The following is an 18,146-nucleotide window of genomic DNA, read 5'->3' as shown; positions in this document are numbered from 1 at the left end:
CAAGATGGGTGTCCTAAAGCCACTTTATTCCCAGCCCAAAAGAGAACTGAAGAGGTAGGAAAGACTTCACTCGTTTTTTAAAGGATGAATGGATGGTGGTAACACCACAGTGCTCACCCTGACACCTCACGGGTGCTCCTCTGGGCTGCCGCAGGGGCCTGGCTGTATCCCGAGTGAGGTCAGAAAAGCCTAACCTAGCAACAAACTAAAAACCTTGGCAGGAAGAGATCTCTTGTGCGTGTCAATACTTTATTTTGGTGTAAAGACGGAAAGCTGGAAAATACACTGTATTTAAAATTTGCTTGGTTGCCCCTCATGTGGAAACCCCCCACCCACCCCTTAGAGCTAATCTGTTCAAATTCAAATACTTAAAAATTACAGCAGCAAAACAAAGCAAGGAAAAGTGAGAGCCCAATGGCGAAGGCGGAGTGGGCCAGTAGTGTCACTTGGTGTGAACGACCGAGGTGCTGAATAGGAGCTTCTGTTTCTGCTTCTTCCTTTTCTTTCCTCCTCGCTCCTCTACATGGGAACAGAAAGGTCTTTAGCTTAGACTGGGAGCCCGTCACAGGTGGCAGCCTAGAGGGCAGGATCCCTGGGTTCAAACACCCAGCACCTACGGTGAGCCCGGGAGGTACAATGGGGCTAGGCTCAGCCAGCAACCTAAAGGTCGGTGGTTCAAGCCCACTACGCTGACTCCCTAGAAAGGGCAGCCTTGGCAGCCCCTAAGGTGGCCGAGACAGTGAAACTGGCACATACTGAGCACAACTCGAGCCCAACTCGAACATTGACTGTTTTCCTGTTTCCTACAGATGCTTTGGGCTGAGGTAGGCTCTAAGCCAGACACTCCTGTCCATTAACCAACCCCCTCTGTTGTCTACGAAGGGACTGGCTCTGGGAATGTCACCCACGCCTCACATGCCACGATGGCTAGCTGTTGTTCTCATGAGCCAACGAAATGCCAGTCTAAGGGGAAGGTGCCTACTAGAGTTCCCAGCATGGATGGGAACCTATGGGGCGGCTGGGGGGGCCGTACCTGAGAGGGGGTCGGCAGTAGCTGCTGTGTCCAGTTTCAAGAAGGCTGCTTCCATGGCCTGGCTAAAGGAGTTCTGGAAACTGGGCACAGGGACCCGGTCCGAGTTGTCACTCTCCCCATCACTGTCACCAGGGGCAGGAGGCACGAGGCTGTTCTCATCTGAAAAATGCTGTTGTCAGATCCTAGGAACCACGCTGCAGACACCTCCTCCCACCCCAGCACCAGAGGGCTGTCTCACTTTTCTTTGGAGCGGTCTTGGGCCACACGTCTGCTTTTGCTTTTCCAACTCGCAGCATCTACCAAAGTGGGAAAGGGGACAAAGGAAGTCAGTGTTTCCGCTGCTCTTCCAGACTGCTGCCTTGGACAGAACCAACTACCTACCACCTGAGAGAAGACCAGCAGACACACTGCTCTGACCAGTGGGATGGGCAGAGAAACCTACAGGGTAAAACCAATGCTGCCTTGGTTCCTTAGGACTTAAGACAGGGCAACATGGCGTTTCTGTCCGTCTCTGGCGGCTTGACTTGTACTCTGCTTGTACCCTCTTCTGGACCCCTAGAAACACCAACCTATTGCAATAAACTCGTGTTTTCAATTTGAACAAACCACTGGACTTGCATCATTACAGCCACAAAGTCCAAGTCAGCCTTGGAGGTTCCCGCCACCCCACTGCAAGTTCAGCAACAGCCAACAGCAGAGCCACCCCCTCTGCCATGTGGCCCAGGCCAGCTTGGTAATTGAGGGCCACGACGAGTCCCCTCTGCAAGCATGCCTGGCCAGCGACACCATGAAGCAGGGAGGTCTTCACCTCCGAAAATACACAGAAGCCAGCCCCACCAAATCCAGACACTTTGAAGGAGGTCTGGCTGGGCAAGCACTGATTTCCTCCAGTGATTTGTTATGTACATTGTGATCTCCCTGCACCCTGGAGTGTGGGTCCCAGCAATCTGCCCCAAATCAATCCAAAGGCAGATTAATAATAAAATGTTTCCTTCCCAAGAAGAATCCAGTCATGAGACAACAATCAGACAGTGGGATAGAGTCTTGCCCCCCATTTGTCTCCCCCGTATTATCTGCTGCCTGCTAACACATGGTCAATGTCTGTACACTTGGAGGTCAGCTGCTTAAAGGCCATCTCCCTGACGGTATCAGTCAACCTAGAGCAGCGGTTCTCAACCTTCCTAATGCTGAGACCCTATCATACAGTTCCTCATGTGGTGGTGACCCCCAACCATAACATTTCTGTTGCTACTTCATCACTATCATTTTGCTACTGCTATAAACTGGACAGCCTCTGTGAAAGGGTCATTCGACCCCCAGGTTGTGAACCGCTGAGTAGAGCAATCAGACTCTATATAGTCTGTCCCACCTTAAGTAGGGCCCACTCCTTGCTGATAAGGATAGTGAATTGATTCCCTGAAGGAGAGCCCAGAGACAAGGTCAAACCAACTTAAGGAGGACCAAGGTTAGGTTGCCACCTTGAATCTAGGGTCTGCCCATCTCGACACATGTACACACCTAGTACCTCCCGTTCCTATTGCATCTACACCCCAGCTCATCCCTCTTCTGAATGTGTCTGCCTGTTGCACAACACCTTCCTGTTACGTATGTGGTTACCTATAACTAAGGGGGCTTGCATGCCCTCGAGGGTATAAGTCTTGTTTGGCAATATATTCTCTCTCTGTTTGGACCTGGCTCATGAAGTCATGTTGGTCCTGGAGGTGTAAGCACTTGCTTGCTTTATCTGTCTGATATCTCTTTAATTTTACCCCTCAATTACACAACTGCCCCTTGGACCCATTTGATTGTGGGGTCTGGTACCCCACATCAGACAAATTCAAATGATAAAATAACCTATAAAGCTGGTCTAGATGCTAAAAATAAAAGGACAGCCCCTCCCTCCAAGTGGGGAGATGTAAGATGAACGGTTATATTAGTAGTCCTGGTAATTAAACTCAGTGACTCGATATTAGGCTGGACCTTCAGATAAAACCAATAAAGGACACAGACAATGGGGGGGGTGGCGCGGGAGGACCGTATTAGTAATGAGAGCAGATAGAGGTCCTGTGTGTGTCATGTACTGTGGTCATGAGGGAGAATGTCTTCCGGCCCATTTCTTTTATGTATTTAGGGATGAAGTGCCAATCGTGAAGGCCCCAACTTAGCAGTAACACAACAGGGGCTAAGGGACAAATTAGCAAACTGTTAAAAATTGGTGAATTTAGGTGACTTGATTGTGCCTTATACTAATGTTTCACCTCTTTGAGTTTGACGTTTTGCTAAATAACATTTTAAGATAAAAAAAAAATCCATAAATAATAGTGTAAAACACAGGAAAACCAGCTCAGGCACTTGGCTGAACTCCTAGGAGCCCCTTGTTCCCACGTTAACTACCCCAAGATTGTAGTACGACTACAGCACTATCTGAGAACTGGCACTTGATACCTCTGCCTTCGTTTTTTCTGGGTTTTCCAAGTTTCTCACCTCTGACGGCGTGCAATCTGACCACTTTTCTACTGCTCGTTTTTTGGTTTCAATTAAAAGATCATTTTATTGGGGGCGCTTACAATGCATACATCAATTGTATCAAGCATATTTGTACATGTTGCCATCATTATTTTCTAGACATTTACTTTCTATTGAGCCCTTGATATCGGCTCCCCCCCACTCTCCTGACCCTTTGATAAATTATAAATTATCATTTTCATATCTTACACCAGCCACTGTCTTCCTCCCCAGTTTGTCCCATGGAAGGGGTGTGTGTGGTTATGTGTTTCTATCGGTTCCCCCTTCCTTCCCGTCTCTCCTCACCTTCCCCCTACCCTTCTGGTATCACTACTCCCATTCCTGTTCCTGGATTCCGTGTCTTCTGCTCATTTTAGGGGGAAATAACATTTGTGTTTTCCGTCTCTGACAGGTGCAGGCTATCACAGATTTCACTGTGTATCTTCATTCTCGACTTTAGGACCCTCTTTACCAAGGTCCAGTTCCTGTTCAATTTTCCACAAGAACTACCACTTATATGAGAGAAGCCCCCCACATGAACTGCTCTCCAGAACTGTTGAAGCTCGTGTTCCGGCTGGGCTCTTGGCAAGCTGCTCTCTTCTGCAGCTATCTGCATGCCTCCGATTTTTCTCAGCCACCTTCCACAAGACTGGCAGATAGTTGGAAGCGAAGGAAGGCAGTCTTGCCTTCCCCGCGGTTCACTAGTAGTAACAGGCCAGAGATGTACACCGATGAAAACAGTGAGAGACACACACGGCCAAGGATTTATTCAAGTGCCACCTGACTCCCTCCTCAGCTCCTCCTGGTCTCTTCCCTGCTAAGTCTAGGGGGGTATCTGAGACCTGTAAGTCTCTCCTCACAAGAACACCCAGGAGCCCCATCGGCCCTCAGCTGGCTCTGCTGCCTTGAACTTCAGTGAATCCCCTCCCACCCACCAGCTGACTCAGATCGTCCCCTATATTGGAACTCAGGGAACCACTTCTAGGTGAGGGGTCCAGAAAACCCAACCGTGCGCCTCTTCACTGGCCGGGGGCTGCTGAGAAGCAAAAGGTTTACCTGGGCAAAAGAAGGGGAGGGAGAGTCTTCTTCCAGACTCCCAACGCAGAGGGAGGGACTGCCCTGACCGGCAGTAGGTGACAGAGGGGCCAGCAGAAAGTCTGAAAGGGAACCAGAGACCTAATTACGTGAGTCAAGTTCCAAAGAGCTAGTAACCTCTTCACATTAGCTATGAACTCGGGGTCAGGCCTAGATAATTCCCTGCCCCAGCCCACCCCAATCAACCTTGATCCAATCTTCAACTCTGCCATCTTCTTATAAAGCCAAGAAGGTGGCCTGCTATAGTGATCATATAAATAAGGCTAAAGGTCCATTGAATCTCTGAATCCAGACCTCCCCCTCCAGTCTAAGGAGAGACAAATGCTATAGTTCCACCCATACCCCAAAGTCATGGTGGGACCTCTTTTCTACAGTAGGAAAAGAACTGTCCACATAGGTTGGCTCCGCAGGCTCTAATATTTTGTCACAGCTTGGGTGTATCTGGATGGACAAGCCCTAGGAAAAGGTCAGCCTTTGTACTCCAGCCAGCAGAGTTCTCTGACCATGGGAGGATCCCGTGAGAATTGAACCATCACCGCCAACATGAAGATGCAAGCTTCCTCCCAACGCTCCTCAGGAGCCGTATGTACCACCTCTCTCCACGCCTCCTGACCTAGCAGCGGAGCCCCAGCCTCATCGGTCCACTCACTGCCCTGCTCACTGCAAGGAGAAGGAGGCCTGGCCCCTCTCTAACAGCTGGCCCTTCTGAAGTCAGCCAGGGCGGTTGAGACTTGCTCATGGGATCACCCAATTACACATGGAAGTCCGCCCCTCAGATTTCAGAGAGGCTAATTCAAGGAAGTGATCTCTACCCCCTGGAGAACCTATCATGATCTGCCTCATTCCTGCCGGGTTAAATGGAAGAGCACCAGGGTCTACAGTCTTTTGAGGCTCAGTTCCATTCCACACCCCACCATTGACCATTGACCCTGCCTCTGCCTCAAGTCTTATTCTACAGGCACAGGCACAGGATCACATGACTGACCAAGGTCTTCTGGCCTTGGACATCAGGCTAAAAATATCAGGCAGAGAAAGAAACCTCAACTGACTACCAAAAAGTATCTCCCAGACTGAAGAAGATCAAAACCAAGAGTACCAAAATTAAAGCCAGTAACTGTTTCATTTGACCCTTTCTCTATAGCAGGGGTGTCAAACTAGCTGCCCAAGGGCCACATATAGCCCCCGAGGTTAATTTTTTGTGGCCCACAATGCTCTGAAATAAAATGTAACGAGGGAATTGTGTGTACAGTATTGCCTCGATTTCCCTTAAGCGCTATTTTCTTCCTAACAATTTTTTCTATTTTCATTTTATTTCAGAGGGGGACACAAAAATTATTTATATCACGGGACACAAAAATTTACGTCGGGGTCTGCATGCAGCCCATGGGCCATGTTTGACACTCCTGGCCTACAGAAACAATTCAGAAAGCTCCGTGCTCCTTTGAGCCATCTCTGTCTGGATCCTGCTCTTCTGAGCACTGGAGAAGATACATTTCTACCATGCCAGTCCCACATCAGCCCATTCAGTAATCCTTTGTTTTTGGAAGGCTGTTTCTTAACCCATAAAGGGTATCAGATTTGACTTGATCAAAAGCCTTTTACATTAGAAGTCTTTCCCTTAGTTCAAAAAGTACCGTAGTTACTTTATCCTCCAATGGATGTGACATATTTCATGGCACAAAAACGCAAATTTAGCCATGAACCTGATGGCCAGTTTTGCAGGCTGTCCTCAAGTTGTTTGTGATGCTGGGAGACACACAGAGATCTCAAAAGCAACAACTAGAAATAAAACAACTTGGGTCACTGGAATTTTCTAGCTTAGAGCTAGGCTGAACCCTTCTGGAGGTTTGGGGGAAGCTGGCAGGGCATACAGCAGCCAATCAGAGAAGTGAATCAAATGCTACCGATGTGATCTACCCTCAAGAATATAACTCTCAGGTTATTCGCCCGAAGACCACACCAGGCTATTGTTGTGGATTCAGACACGAAGGCTTTGCTTAGGATCTGTGGCTGCTGGCTTGGCTTCTCCCATTTACTCACCTGCACAGGGCCCGGGACTTCTGCTAAGAGAAGAAAGGGAGAGTGGCCCGGGGTCCTCGGTGCTGGTGGGACCCAAAGCTGAACTGGAGGAGCTGCTGTAGGAATTGAAGGCAGGAAACTGCTGTAGATTCTCTAGGGGAATGTGGACTTCTGGGTCTGAAAGGAAGCCGAGATCAGGTTGGTCCATTGGCAGCGTTTCTCTGGGACCCTTGGAAGTATGCTAGACCAGGTAGGGTGCAATCTGAAAACCCAAACCCATAACAGCAGCCCTCTGATGTCGGTGTTCATGTTAGAACCGTGTTCTAACGTGTCATAACTGAAAGTGCGGAGCAAGTGTGAGGAGTAATCCTACAGTTCTCCTGTGTTTGCCCATTGCTGCTATATACAGTTAAAACCACAGCATCAAAAATCTTGATTCTGAAAATTATTCTCTCAAGGTGCATTAAATGTGCACAACGGCTCCCTGTGTTGGACCCCAAGGAATGTCCTGACTCCAGCCTGAGTATAATTCTGGAATGTTTAGAAGAAAGCATCACATTATATCCTGCAGAGCCAAAATCGCTAATGCCTTCCCCCAGCGGTTCAGGGCCGACTCCAAGCACGCCGTGTGCAGTGCGCTTGTTCTGTGCTGGAGACCTCCTCCCACGCTGCTCCTCTTTCCTGGGCTCACTGATGTTCACGTGGCACACCAGCTGAGGAGAGTCAGGGCTCACTAGTACAACGCTTCCACGCCATCGCACACCTTGGGACAATCTCGGCCCAACCCACCCCGAGTTCTCTACTGATCTCCACTTTCCTTCCTCAGAGCAGGTTCGTTCGCCAGCATGGGCAGGATACATTTAAAATGAACTCTTGGTTCTATGCACTGGACCCGCACTAACTTACTTAACCTTGGCACCAAGTCTCTGAGGGAGGCCTTCTCCTGACTCCCATCTGGGACTAGAGAAAGCAAGCGGTGGAGCTGAGAGCCTAGTGGGGGGAGGAGTTCCGGAACTTACACTTGCCCTGTCTCTTGTTCTCCTCCATCTCGATCCTGCGTTCCCGGCGGCGCTCCTCCCGAGCCTTCTTCTGGCGCTGGCGCTTCCTCTTCTCAATGTCATCTGTGGAAGGTCAGTGTGAGGAGGGCCCCAAGACAACGTGCACACGGGCTCTTCCCGTGAACGTGGGCAGGCCAGGCAGACTAGACGGCACGTTAGGGGAGACCGGTAATACAGCGCCCGCCGCAGGTATCTGCCCGCAAGCATCTCTGAAGCCAGGGTTACCCTCGGCTCACCTGAGAACATCTCCAGGGTCTCCTCTGAGACGACAGGAGGCTGCAAGGCCAGTTCGCAGATGCTGAACTCACAGGTGAGCGGCAAGTGAGAGAGATAGCGGTGACGCTGGCGAACATCCTAGGTGGGAAGGGGACCACCCAAAACTGAGACCAGGCCAAATTGGGAGCAGAGCTTTCCAACCCCATTATCACCCACAGCCAGCACTGGACTCAATGGGCTTAAGTTAGCAATCATTTTGCAAAGACAGACAGCAATTGTTGAATAGCTTACAAGACAGAACTAGCAACTCAAACCAGATTTTTGGTTTGTAAATCGGCGAACAAGTGAACTGAGTCTGGTAAAGAATGACTCCAGTTAATTAACGAGGTGCTTCTGCTTTTCTGGGCTCCACAGCTGAGGGAGGAGAACAGGACATAAACGTGTATTTGTCGGCAGAATATATGGCGCTCACGAACAGGACTTGTGCTAACTGGCAAAGATATAAACCAAGCTCCCAAGTGAACAAAGCGTGGGCGTTAACAGAAAGTTGAAGTACCTATCAATTTACAATATGCTTTGATTGAAAAGTCACAGCACTGAGAGAATCTCACAATTTTGAGTCTTATCAACCTGTCGGTGGTCGATATTGGGACAATCTCCCAAGTTAAAATTCACGCGGCATCTTCACAAAGTGTGGACAACTCTCCGCCAGTCACTTGAAGCTCCCATCTCTACTAAGGGGTATCAAATACAAACAAAAAAGGAATTTCCCCCCCAAAGTTATGCATTTAAATTTTTTTTACAAAACAACTTTATCATCTTCAAAGTACTCTCCATGACACTTAATAATCTGTGATCCCATTCTTGGAACCATTTTCAAAGTCATCTGTTTGGATGGCTGACAGCACCTGTCATGTCCCTCTTCATTTGAGGAAACAAAAAGAAGTGGCAGAGAGCAAGGTCAGGGGAGTAAGGTGCATAGGGCAAGAGAGGCATGCTGTTTTGGGCCAAAAACTGGCCCAGATATGGCTGTGTGAGCAGGTGCACTGTCGTGGTGGCAAACCGAGTCCCCTGTCTGCCATAAAGCAGGCCTCTTTTGTCGCACACTGTTACACAATCTTTTCAGAAGCTCTAAATAGAAAGCTTGATTAACAGTCTGACCTGGTAAAACAGATTCCAAATGCACTATCCACCTGGTATCAAAAAGTACAAATGAACGTCATCTTGATCTTTGATTTCACTTGACGTTTTTTGGGGGCGAGGTGAGGATGGTGTCTTCCATGAGCTTAATTGATGTTGGCTTTTGGATAAGAAGGGCAGCACCATGTCTCCAGTAATGAATGACCTTGGAAAACAAGTCTGGGTTGCTTCAGAGCTGTTCTTTCAAAGCACGGCATGTTTCCACAGGACTCTTTTTCTTGGTCAGTCAGAACCCAAGGCACACATTCCGCAGGGACCTTTCTCATTCCTCAATCTCCCGTTAGAGTTTGCTGAACTGAGCTCCAAGATAGTCCAGATAACTTCCCCATCTCTTCAGTGGTCCGCTGTCCATCTTCGAGCACAAGAGCATACATTTTGTCGACATATTCTCAGGAAGTTGACAGATATCCAGAGAGGCTTGTCATCAATTGACATGTCACCTTTTTTGAAATGAGAAAGCCACTAGTGCACACTTGAGCTTTCCCATTGCGCTTTGTAAGCTGTGGTCAACATCCTAACACTTTCTGTGGCATTTTTCCACCAGGAAACAAAATTTCACAGCCAAACACTGTTCAAGTCTTAATTGGCCATCATTAAAAAATTAGGTTCGAGAGAAACTGCTTTCATGAGAAAATTCACTGTAACCAGAGAGACCCTTCCCAGGCGACACCACTGGGTCCACTAATTCAGAGTGGCTCGATACTTGCCTAGCGGGAAAATGTGTACTGAAAGCTCCCCGCAGTGGAGCTTTCACACATTGGACAATAATCTGCAGGTATTTTCTAAACTATTGATTCAAGTCTGCATAGCCCGGCTTCAAGTTTTACAATGATACAACAAAGAACACAGCATCTATGGGTACGTTTCTCCTAAGCAAATTCCACCCTGAATGCAACTCCCTAAAGACAGGAAATGATGCTGAGAAGCAGAGCTCGGAGGTGACTGACTGAACTGCCCAGGAGAATTTTCTGCCCTGGCGTAACAGTGCACCATCCACTTCGTTAAAAGGCACGGGTGACATCACTGCTAAAGATGCATGAGAAAATACACAAACCGAAGCCTGGCCTTTGACCAGCTTGAGTAGGAAGTGGGAGTCACCACCACTGGTTGGGCCCTGCAGGCGCCTACCTCCGACATGGAGTGCCCGTCGATCTCCACCACGGTCGCCGAGATCTTCTCGGGGCTCTGCTCCAGACTGCCGTATTCCCGCACCAGGCAGCGCACGTTCACTGGGTGCAGGAACATGTGCTGCCCATCCTCCGCTGGAGACAAGCGGTTCAGTCACACAACAGCCTCAGCTGGCACTTAGGACAGCACCCCTCCATTAAGCAAGGCCTGCCTCTGCCCCTGCTTAAGACCCAGGTCTGCTCTCCGAAGCTTTGCCACAAAACCCCAGCCCTCCTCCTCCTTGGGGCCCTCTCACCTTGGTAAAAGTAGTAGCAGGGAGAACTGCTCAGGTGTGCGGAGACTGGCTTGGTGATGGGTTCCTGCTGGCCAGACTCAGTATAATTGGTCCCTTCCCCACGACTGTCATCTGCTACCTCTGGGTCAGCACAGGCCTCGGGCAAGCCCTCAGGCTCCAGTTCTGATGCAGCTTCCTCTTCCTCCACCAGAGGGAGAGACGAGTGCAGAGAACAAGCTGCTGTGGTTTCATCAAAAGCAGACAAATAGCCCAGAACACCCTGTTGGAACAAACTCTACTGTTAGCAGAAAGTGCACGTCCTGGACTCAGGAAGCAACGTGGCAAGGGCTGGCCCAGGAACCAAGCTCTCAGGATGTTTGCCTCGGCTGTCCCCGATCCTGACCTCGCGCGCCTGGGGAAGGGACGATTAAGCCTATGGGAAATACTGGAAGGCCCCTCAACTCCCAAGGAAGTTCGGGCCTCACCACAGAGCCTCCCGGGTCAGCAACCGTGCAGTGAGGGCAATGGCGTCCACTGAAGCTCCAACAGAAGCACTCACCTTCCTGGGTGGAGCCACCAGCACCAGTTGTTCCAGGGCAGCCACCACCCCAGTGACGTCGCCGCTGCCTTCGGCCAACCCTGACAGAGCCTGCTCCCGAGCCTAACGTCACCGGAGAGAGGAACAGTAAGTCGAGTTTCTAGAAACACTTGGGCTTGAAGGACAAGGACATACAATGGCCTTTCTAAACAGACGCACAATTTTTAAATTAACCAGATCCATTGGTCTGACGCACTATGCTCAGAGAGGGCCTCAGAATAGGATAGGAGGCAAGAGGTCTGGCTGGCCCTGCTTAGCCCTCACCCCAACCTGAACAGACCTATGGCTTTGCAACTTTTCTTGTATCTGAAACAGTTGTAGAGTAAAAAGTAGAAAGTACACACAGGAGCCTATCCAACAATGATTTCTCTGGGTGTCAGAGCGGTAGGAACTTAGGCACCAGCTCACTTCGTAGGAGTCTTAGAGCTCACCAGACTCCATTATTTCAGCACAAAAGGGACAACTATATACACCACATTGAGATATGAAACTTAAATACGATAAACTGAAGTACATGAGGTTTTCAAAGAGTTTGTTGGAACATTCTAGTAGCTTTTAATTCCATTTTCTACAAACATTTTGGAGCCTCCCTAACTAGTGCTTAGGACAGGCCCTGCCATGTGTTGCTAATCACACAGGCAATGAGGGTTCTGCCTGTTCTGCTCTAGATCCGTGTGGGCTGGAGAGGAGCAGCAACCCCAGCACCCTCGGAGGAACTGGTCAAAGGAAATTACTAGTATGATAGATTGATTGTGCCAATAGGAATGTGTGGGAGTAATCATGCTGCAGTTTGATAGGAGAGCAAAGACATAAATGGCTCTCTGCAAAGCCCACCCCGTCTCTCCTGCTCTCTGGTGATTGGACCAGCGTGTTCCTGCGTTAGCTAGTTCTCTGCCTCAACCTGTGTGCGACACCACCTGTGGGCCCAACCAACCCACCCACTGATCCTGTTGTTAGAGCGTGAGGCTCCCTTGAGACCTGCTTTGCCACGCTGCTGGTGCTTACATAGTTTGAGCTTGAGGCTGGTGGATCCAGTCGCCTTGCATTGTTTGGCTTTGATCGATATCCCTTCTGGGCCTACTTTGCTGAGCTCCGGAGCTACTGACTGTTGCTAACTCACCCTACTGCCTGCAGGAAGACTCTGCCTACCTTGCCAGAGAAGGACTAAATTGTCTGCTTCCTTGACTTTGGACCTGGCAACCCTCGTGTGAGTTGAAGAACTTCCAGCATGTTAACTGTTCCATGAAAGTGAGTTGAACTGAATCCTCTGTACTGATGTGTGCACTAATTAGCTGTTACATTCCTTCTCACTGTATAAATCTCTCCATATATGAATATGTATATATATTCATTAAGTGTCCTGATTTTGTTTCTCTAGAGAACCCTGTCTAATACACTAAGCCTAAGCCCAACACACTGAGTCAACTTTAGGGGGCAACAATCCACAGCTGGCTCTTGGTCACAATTCAAGAATTCCTTCTGTTGAAGCTGCAGGACCTAGGGAATTCCTGCTTTACAGACTCCTTCTTGTCTGTGGGCACTTCTGACTGCTCCACCAGTCTCAGCAGGCATTGCTAGACCTGCCTGGCTGGCCCTAATCCTTTATCCACACTCTCTCTCAAACAACAACAAAATAAGTCTAAATGGCGTCCCAGGAAGCAAAAACCCCACTTTGCTAGAGCTAACTAGTAATTCCATAGTAAAAAATCGCTACAAAATTAATCATTCCAACTTGTTGCTTTCAGAGCAAAAGCTCCAGAAACCAAGAGGCAAGCCTCCCTTCTTCCTTTCCCAGCTTCAAACTGCTTCTCTGACCCATGGGTATCCCGTCTGCCCCTCTGTGTGGGTCTCACCTTGAGCTCCTGAATGGCGGCCTCGATGAAGCAGGACTCTGGCGTGTGCTTCTCCTCCACCAGCTGCCGCTCCAGTGCCACCTTCTCCTCCAGGACAACACGGCGCAGCACTTGCTTCTTGGAGGCCAGCAGCAGCTTGGAGTACTGACTGTGCTGGTCATCTATATGAGAGTAGCAAGTTCAGAAGGGCGGTCCTTCAAGTACACGAGTGACAAAGACAGCAACCCAGCCACTGTCCAAAGCACACTCTAACAGTGACCTTAGGAGTAAAATGTGTAACTCTGACCCTGGGACACAAGGGATCTAGCCTGAGGCGGCCATGCAGCCAAATAATGTCCACCAATTAAATCATTGCCTGTGATATCAGAAAAGGTGAAACTAGCCAGTTAATCCAACAAACAAATGCCTAATTATGTGATGGTACACTCATTAAATAGAACTTCTACAGACACTAAAAATGGCTTTGAAAGAAGGGAACATTTAGCAGGCAGACTCTCCAAGACTGGGCACAATGACTGCCATTGTCCAACAATGCCCTACAGAATAAATGCTCAAGATGCCTACACAGCCGAATCATGCTTGAAACCAAGAGTCAAACCACCCGCTGCAAACTTTCATCCCAACAAGCCCATTGGGAAATGGTGACACTGACTTTCCCCAAGATTAAATTCTGGACCTGCCCCAAGGAAAATAGCACTTACCTCCTAGATGAATGGGATGATCTACATTCATCCATTTGGATTTGGGCAAGGCCACCAACACGCCCTTCTCCCTCTTCATCAGCTGCATCGTGATAGTATCACCAACTACATACTGGTGCGACTCTGTGGCAACAACACTGTAACGTGGACAGTTAGACATAGCAAGACCAAGCGCTACCAGACTGGTGGTTACCCTCAGCCAGTTCAGGCCTTCAGCTCACCTCTTGAGATCCTTCTTATGCACAGAACTGTAGCAGATGGGGCATTTACTCCAGGTCTTCTCACTCAGGGAGAGGTAGTGCAAGATGCATGCCCAGCAGAATATGTGTCCACAACGAGTTATCTTGGCCGCAGTAGGTGGATACAGGCATATTGGGCAAGATGGCACTTCATGGCTACATATGCGCTACAAGAGAACACCGCCAAAGTTCTACTGCTTGTAGAATTGACGAAGGATTGCCAAGGCTACAGCCTGTCTTCTCCCATCCCCATCCCTGAACATCTCAACTCAGCACTGGGCAGGTGTATGTAGAACAGTACCTTATAGATGTCGATAAGGTAACGCAATGGCTGAATGCAGTACAGCGATGGCGAGGCTGTCTGCTCCTGGAGAAATGTACAGCCTCAAACACCCCCCAGGATGCTCTAAGTTGGAATCAACTCAACGGCAGTGGGTTTTGGTTTGGTTTGAGACAGATGGACAAGGAGAGAAGCTCTGGTGGAGCAGTGGGTAAGCATCTCGCAGCTAACCACAAGGTGGTGGTTAGGACCCACCAGCTGCTCCACGAAGAAAGATGTGGTCTTGTTCTGACTGACGTGCAAAAGAGTCAAACAGAAAATAAAAGCCACCTCATGACTGCTTGGCACATTAATGACACACATCTGGCAGTAATGAACGCCGTGGTACAAGCTGAAAGTGATGCTGGCTTTGATGGTTAAAGGTATGTCATGGTTCTCAGTGTTTTTGACAAGTCTTTTAACAGTTACATTATGATGAAATTTAGCAAGTGTGTAATGATATAAGAATGCTCCCGTTTGTGATCCGATTTAGTCGTCCTCCATTTCTGCCTAACAACTCATTCTTTGGATCAGTCACGTTGATCAGTGAGTGAGAAGTGGGTGGATCTGATTCTGTGTTGTGCTTTGTTGTTTCTCAACCGAAGCACATGAAACCTAAGATTTTAGTAGACCTGAAGTTTAACAGCCACCAAAAGAAACTTGAGTCCTTAAGGAGCACTCCTAGATGACGTTCTGAATGTTCCTATTAACAGGAATCCAGGCTTTGAGGTCAAAGGAAAAGCAGAGCTTGCTCTCATGAAAGGTAATCTACAGCAGACATCCTGTCAGGATCTGCAGAGGGGGTACCTGGAGTCCATGCGGTCAACAGAAAACCGTAGCTCTGACAAAAGCACAGCTCTGTGACCTACTTGCTTTCCTACTGCATAGCCCAACTTATCATTACTTCAAATGGCCGACAATGGAGCACTGCCCATGCACAGTCCATTCTGGGTCAGGAGGATAACCAGTCCCCTGGTCCTTGACTTCCCAGCAGAAAGGAGTAGCGGACAACTCTGCTCAGAGCCTTCCGACACCCTATCCGGCAGGCCAAAGCCAGTGAGAGCCACGAATTGAACTCAACACACAAAACAGGGCAGCAGCCAAAAACAGAACCCATAGCTGCTGGGGTACACCCCAGCACTTTCCCATGGTTCTCTCTCCCACCAATGCTTATAAGCTGAGCTACTCACCACTTGTTCCACAAAGTCCCAGTTGACTAAGGTATCAGGATCAGCAAAATGCGCTGTGTAGTCTTGGTTTTCAGACACCACAAACTGGCAGCTAGAAATAGAAAAACAGGGAAGAGGCAGGCTACGAGCTGCCACCCTAAACCCTCAGCAGACACTCGGAGTCGAACACAGGCCCTTAGCAGCCCTGGTTCCTGGGGCACTGTGCTCAGAGACTTCAGCCTCAGCGCAGGCTCCTGGCACGGAATGAAATCCCAAGGCTCGGCCAGTAGAAATCTAAATCCATGAGCTTGATTTCTTTTGCTTGTAAGCCCAGCCAAGTCCTCCGGAGGCCTCCCTAGAACTATAATTAACCAAGATTAAGCCCATTAGCCAGCAGGAAGCTAGACCGCCATTCTCTTTGGAAGCTGGCTAGTCTTCAGAATGGTGCCCATGCAATCCCTTCCAGATCGGTTTATGTAAGGTAGAATAGTTACTTCAGTCTAGCTCCAAGGACGAGTTTTACGTAAGGACCAATTCTGTACAAAAGGGAACCGGTATTTGAACAAACTCATGCCACAGCACTTCAATTATGATTTCTTCAGCTTGATAGTGGTTAGGTAAATTAGCCAAGGTCAAAAGCCAAAACAAGATCCAGTCTGGGTTCAACTCCAGAGGAAATATGTTCTACCTCAACCTGTCATGAAATTACCCATTTACTTCCCATCATATTCTTTTAAGCACCATGAGCATCCAGCCAAATACAGAAGAGCCTGATCTCAAACGCCCAGTTGTTTACACAAAACCTCCCACGGCTGTCAACTGCCCAGACAGCCTCCATGTCACTTTCCTCTTAAGAACAGCCATACTCACTTGGCCTGTAAAAAGAGTTCCTTGTTAAAAGGCTTATGCCCCCACTTGTTTCTTTTTCCCCAGCTGCCATGTCCACTGCTTTCAAAGTGACCTGCCTGGCCACGAGGTTCAAATGTGAAATTCAGCAAGTGGTTGAGGTTGATCTTCTTAGGACCAGAGAACTGGGCAGGGCTGAACTCTGCCCGCTGAGCCTCTGCTACCTAGAGAGAAGCACAATGAAGATTAGAACAAGTTCTGATTTAGAGCCGGCTTGGGCGCAACTCTCCCTTCCACACGCTCAGAAAACACAGGCTGACATGAAACCACAATCTTTCTCGAAGGGGGTCAAACCTAAGCCTCCCCAAGGCAGGACGGCAGCAGAGGGGAAGAAAAGAGCCCTGAAGCTGTGCAGTAGGCCCTAAGTGGCAATTAGCCACTAAATAACAAAGCCCAGCAGGAATTCCTCTAGCTGTCCAGAAGTGAAAAAATACACCTCGTGTTGTTTTGTCAATGACCCCACGTATGCTGACATTCTGCTGTGATCCAGAGGGCTCTCACTGGCTCATCTTCACAAGTAGACTGCCAGGTCTTTCTTCCTAGTCTCCATCTAAAGTTCCACTGAAACCTGTCCACCGTAAGTGACTCTGTGAATTCCAATACAGGTCGCACAGCTTCTACCACCATAGCAACATGCAAATCGCCCCAGTACAACTGACAGGGAGGTGGTGGTGAAGCTTCCCTGACTAGAAACAATTTTTAACAGTCCTAGAAGATGCCTCCCTCCGTCTCCACTCTGGTTAGTTACTTTTGGGAGCGTGTGTCTGGCAGTCTGTGGAGCCACACTCTGGAGGCAGCTTGCAAGCACCCCTAACTGTCATAGGTTTAAGGATCCTGCTAGCGACAGCCTGTCAAAGACACACATTGCTAATTCGCAGCGACAGAACTAGAGCATGTAGGCAGGCAGAAATAAACCCCGTCAGCAGTGTCAAAAGCAGTTTAAAAAAACCCACAGCAACAAATTACATATTCATATTTGAAATACCACTGCCCACAACAATGGAAGAGAAATCATGCCAGGGCGTAAGTATTTCAGTCCTCTTAGCAGGCTCAATATGGCCAAGAGCATTTAGTACCGAAGGAAGACGACCAAGCAGCACTGAAGGCATTAGCCCGAAACACGGCTCCAGGAATGAATGAAATACTAATCAAAATGTTTCAACAATACAGAGCTAAAGCACTCAATTCATCCATGCCAAGTGGAAGCGATCCTTATCTGCGCCCATTTCAAAGAAAGATGACCCAAGGGAGCAAGAAAATTATCGACTATGATTAATATCACATGCAAATAAAACTTCACTGAAGATCATTGAAAAACTGTTGCACCAGTACATCAACAGTGACCCACAGGACTTCAAGCTTGCAGGAATTCAAGAAGAGGTGGAACAAGAGCTGAGAGCTATCACTGCTGATGTCATATGGAATTTGGCTGAAAGCAAAGAATGCTAGCAAGATGTTTACCTGTGTTTTATCAACTATGCAAAGGCATTTAACTACATAAAGCATAACAAACTATGGAAATCTTTCAGAAGAATGGGAATTCCAGAACACTTCATTTTGCTCATGTGGAACCTGTACTCAGATCAAGAGGCAGTTGTGTGAACAGAACAAGGGAAAAGTATATGATTTAAAATCAGGAAAGCTGTGCACCAGGGCTATAACCTTATTCAATTTGTGTGTGTTGTGTAAATAGTCCAAGAAACTAGATTACGTGATGAACAGGGCACTGGAATTGGAGGGAGACTCGTTAACCTGTGACATGGACATGACACAACCTGCTCGCTAAGTGAAGAGGATTGAAGCTTTTACTTATGAAGATCCCAAACTTCACTT

General features: G+C 48.5%; 1 protein-coding gene across 1 annotated transcript in view; it reads right to left on the bottom strand.

Moving 5' to 3' along the window:
- Positions 1–5: 5 nt before the first annotated feature.
- The window catches only part of RNF10 (ring finger protein 10), a 42,462-nt gene continuing 24,321 nt past the window's right edge, over positions 6–18,146 (bottom strand). Inside the window, exons 3-17 of the mRNA XM_045296742.1 lie at positions 16,278–16,477; positions 15,429–15,519; positions 13,902–14,086; positions 13,681–13,817; positions 12,980–13,140; positions 11,088–11,189; positions 10,550–10,808; positions 10,255–10,388; positions 7,947–8,064; positions 7,672–7,773; positions 6,674–6,829; positions 4,595–4,695; positions 1,272–1,329; positions 1,034–1,192; positions 6–519 (exon numbers count right to left, since the gene is read on the bottom strand). Coding sequence (XP_045152677.1) covers positions 443–519; positions 1,034–1,192; positions 1,272–1,329; positions 4,595–4,695; positions 6,674–6,829; positions 7,672–7,773; positions 7,947–8,064; positions 10,255–10,388; positions 10,550–10,808; positions 11,088–11,189; positions 12,980–13,140; positions 13,681–13,817; positions 13,902–14,086; positions 15,429–15,519; positions 16,278–16,477 — 2,040 coding nt within the window. The 3' untranslated portion in view covers positions 6–442. The remainder of the gene's footprint in view (positions 520–1,033; positions 1,193–1,271; positions 1,330–4,594; positions 4,696–6,673; positions 6,830–7,671; positions 7,774–7,946; positions 8,065–10,254; positions 10,389–10,549; positions 10,809–11,087; positions 11,190–12,979; positions 13,141–13,680; positions 13,818–13,901; positions 14,087–15,428; positions 15,520–16,277; positions 16,478–18,146) is intronic.

This window comes from Echinops telfairi, unplaced genomic scaffold (genome assembly GCF_000313985.2).
Source record: "Echinops telfairi isolate 266 unplaced genomic scaffold, ASM31398v2 ScPeMD7_7412;HRSCAF=8450, whole genome shotgun sequence".
NCBI lineage: Eukaryota > Metazoa > Chordata > Mammalia > Afrosoricida > Tenrecidae > Echinops > Echinops telfairi.
The sequence above is the reverse complement of the archived record's forward strand: the minus strand, read 5'-3'. Positions and strand labels throughout refer to the sequence as shown.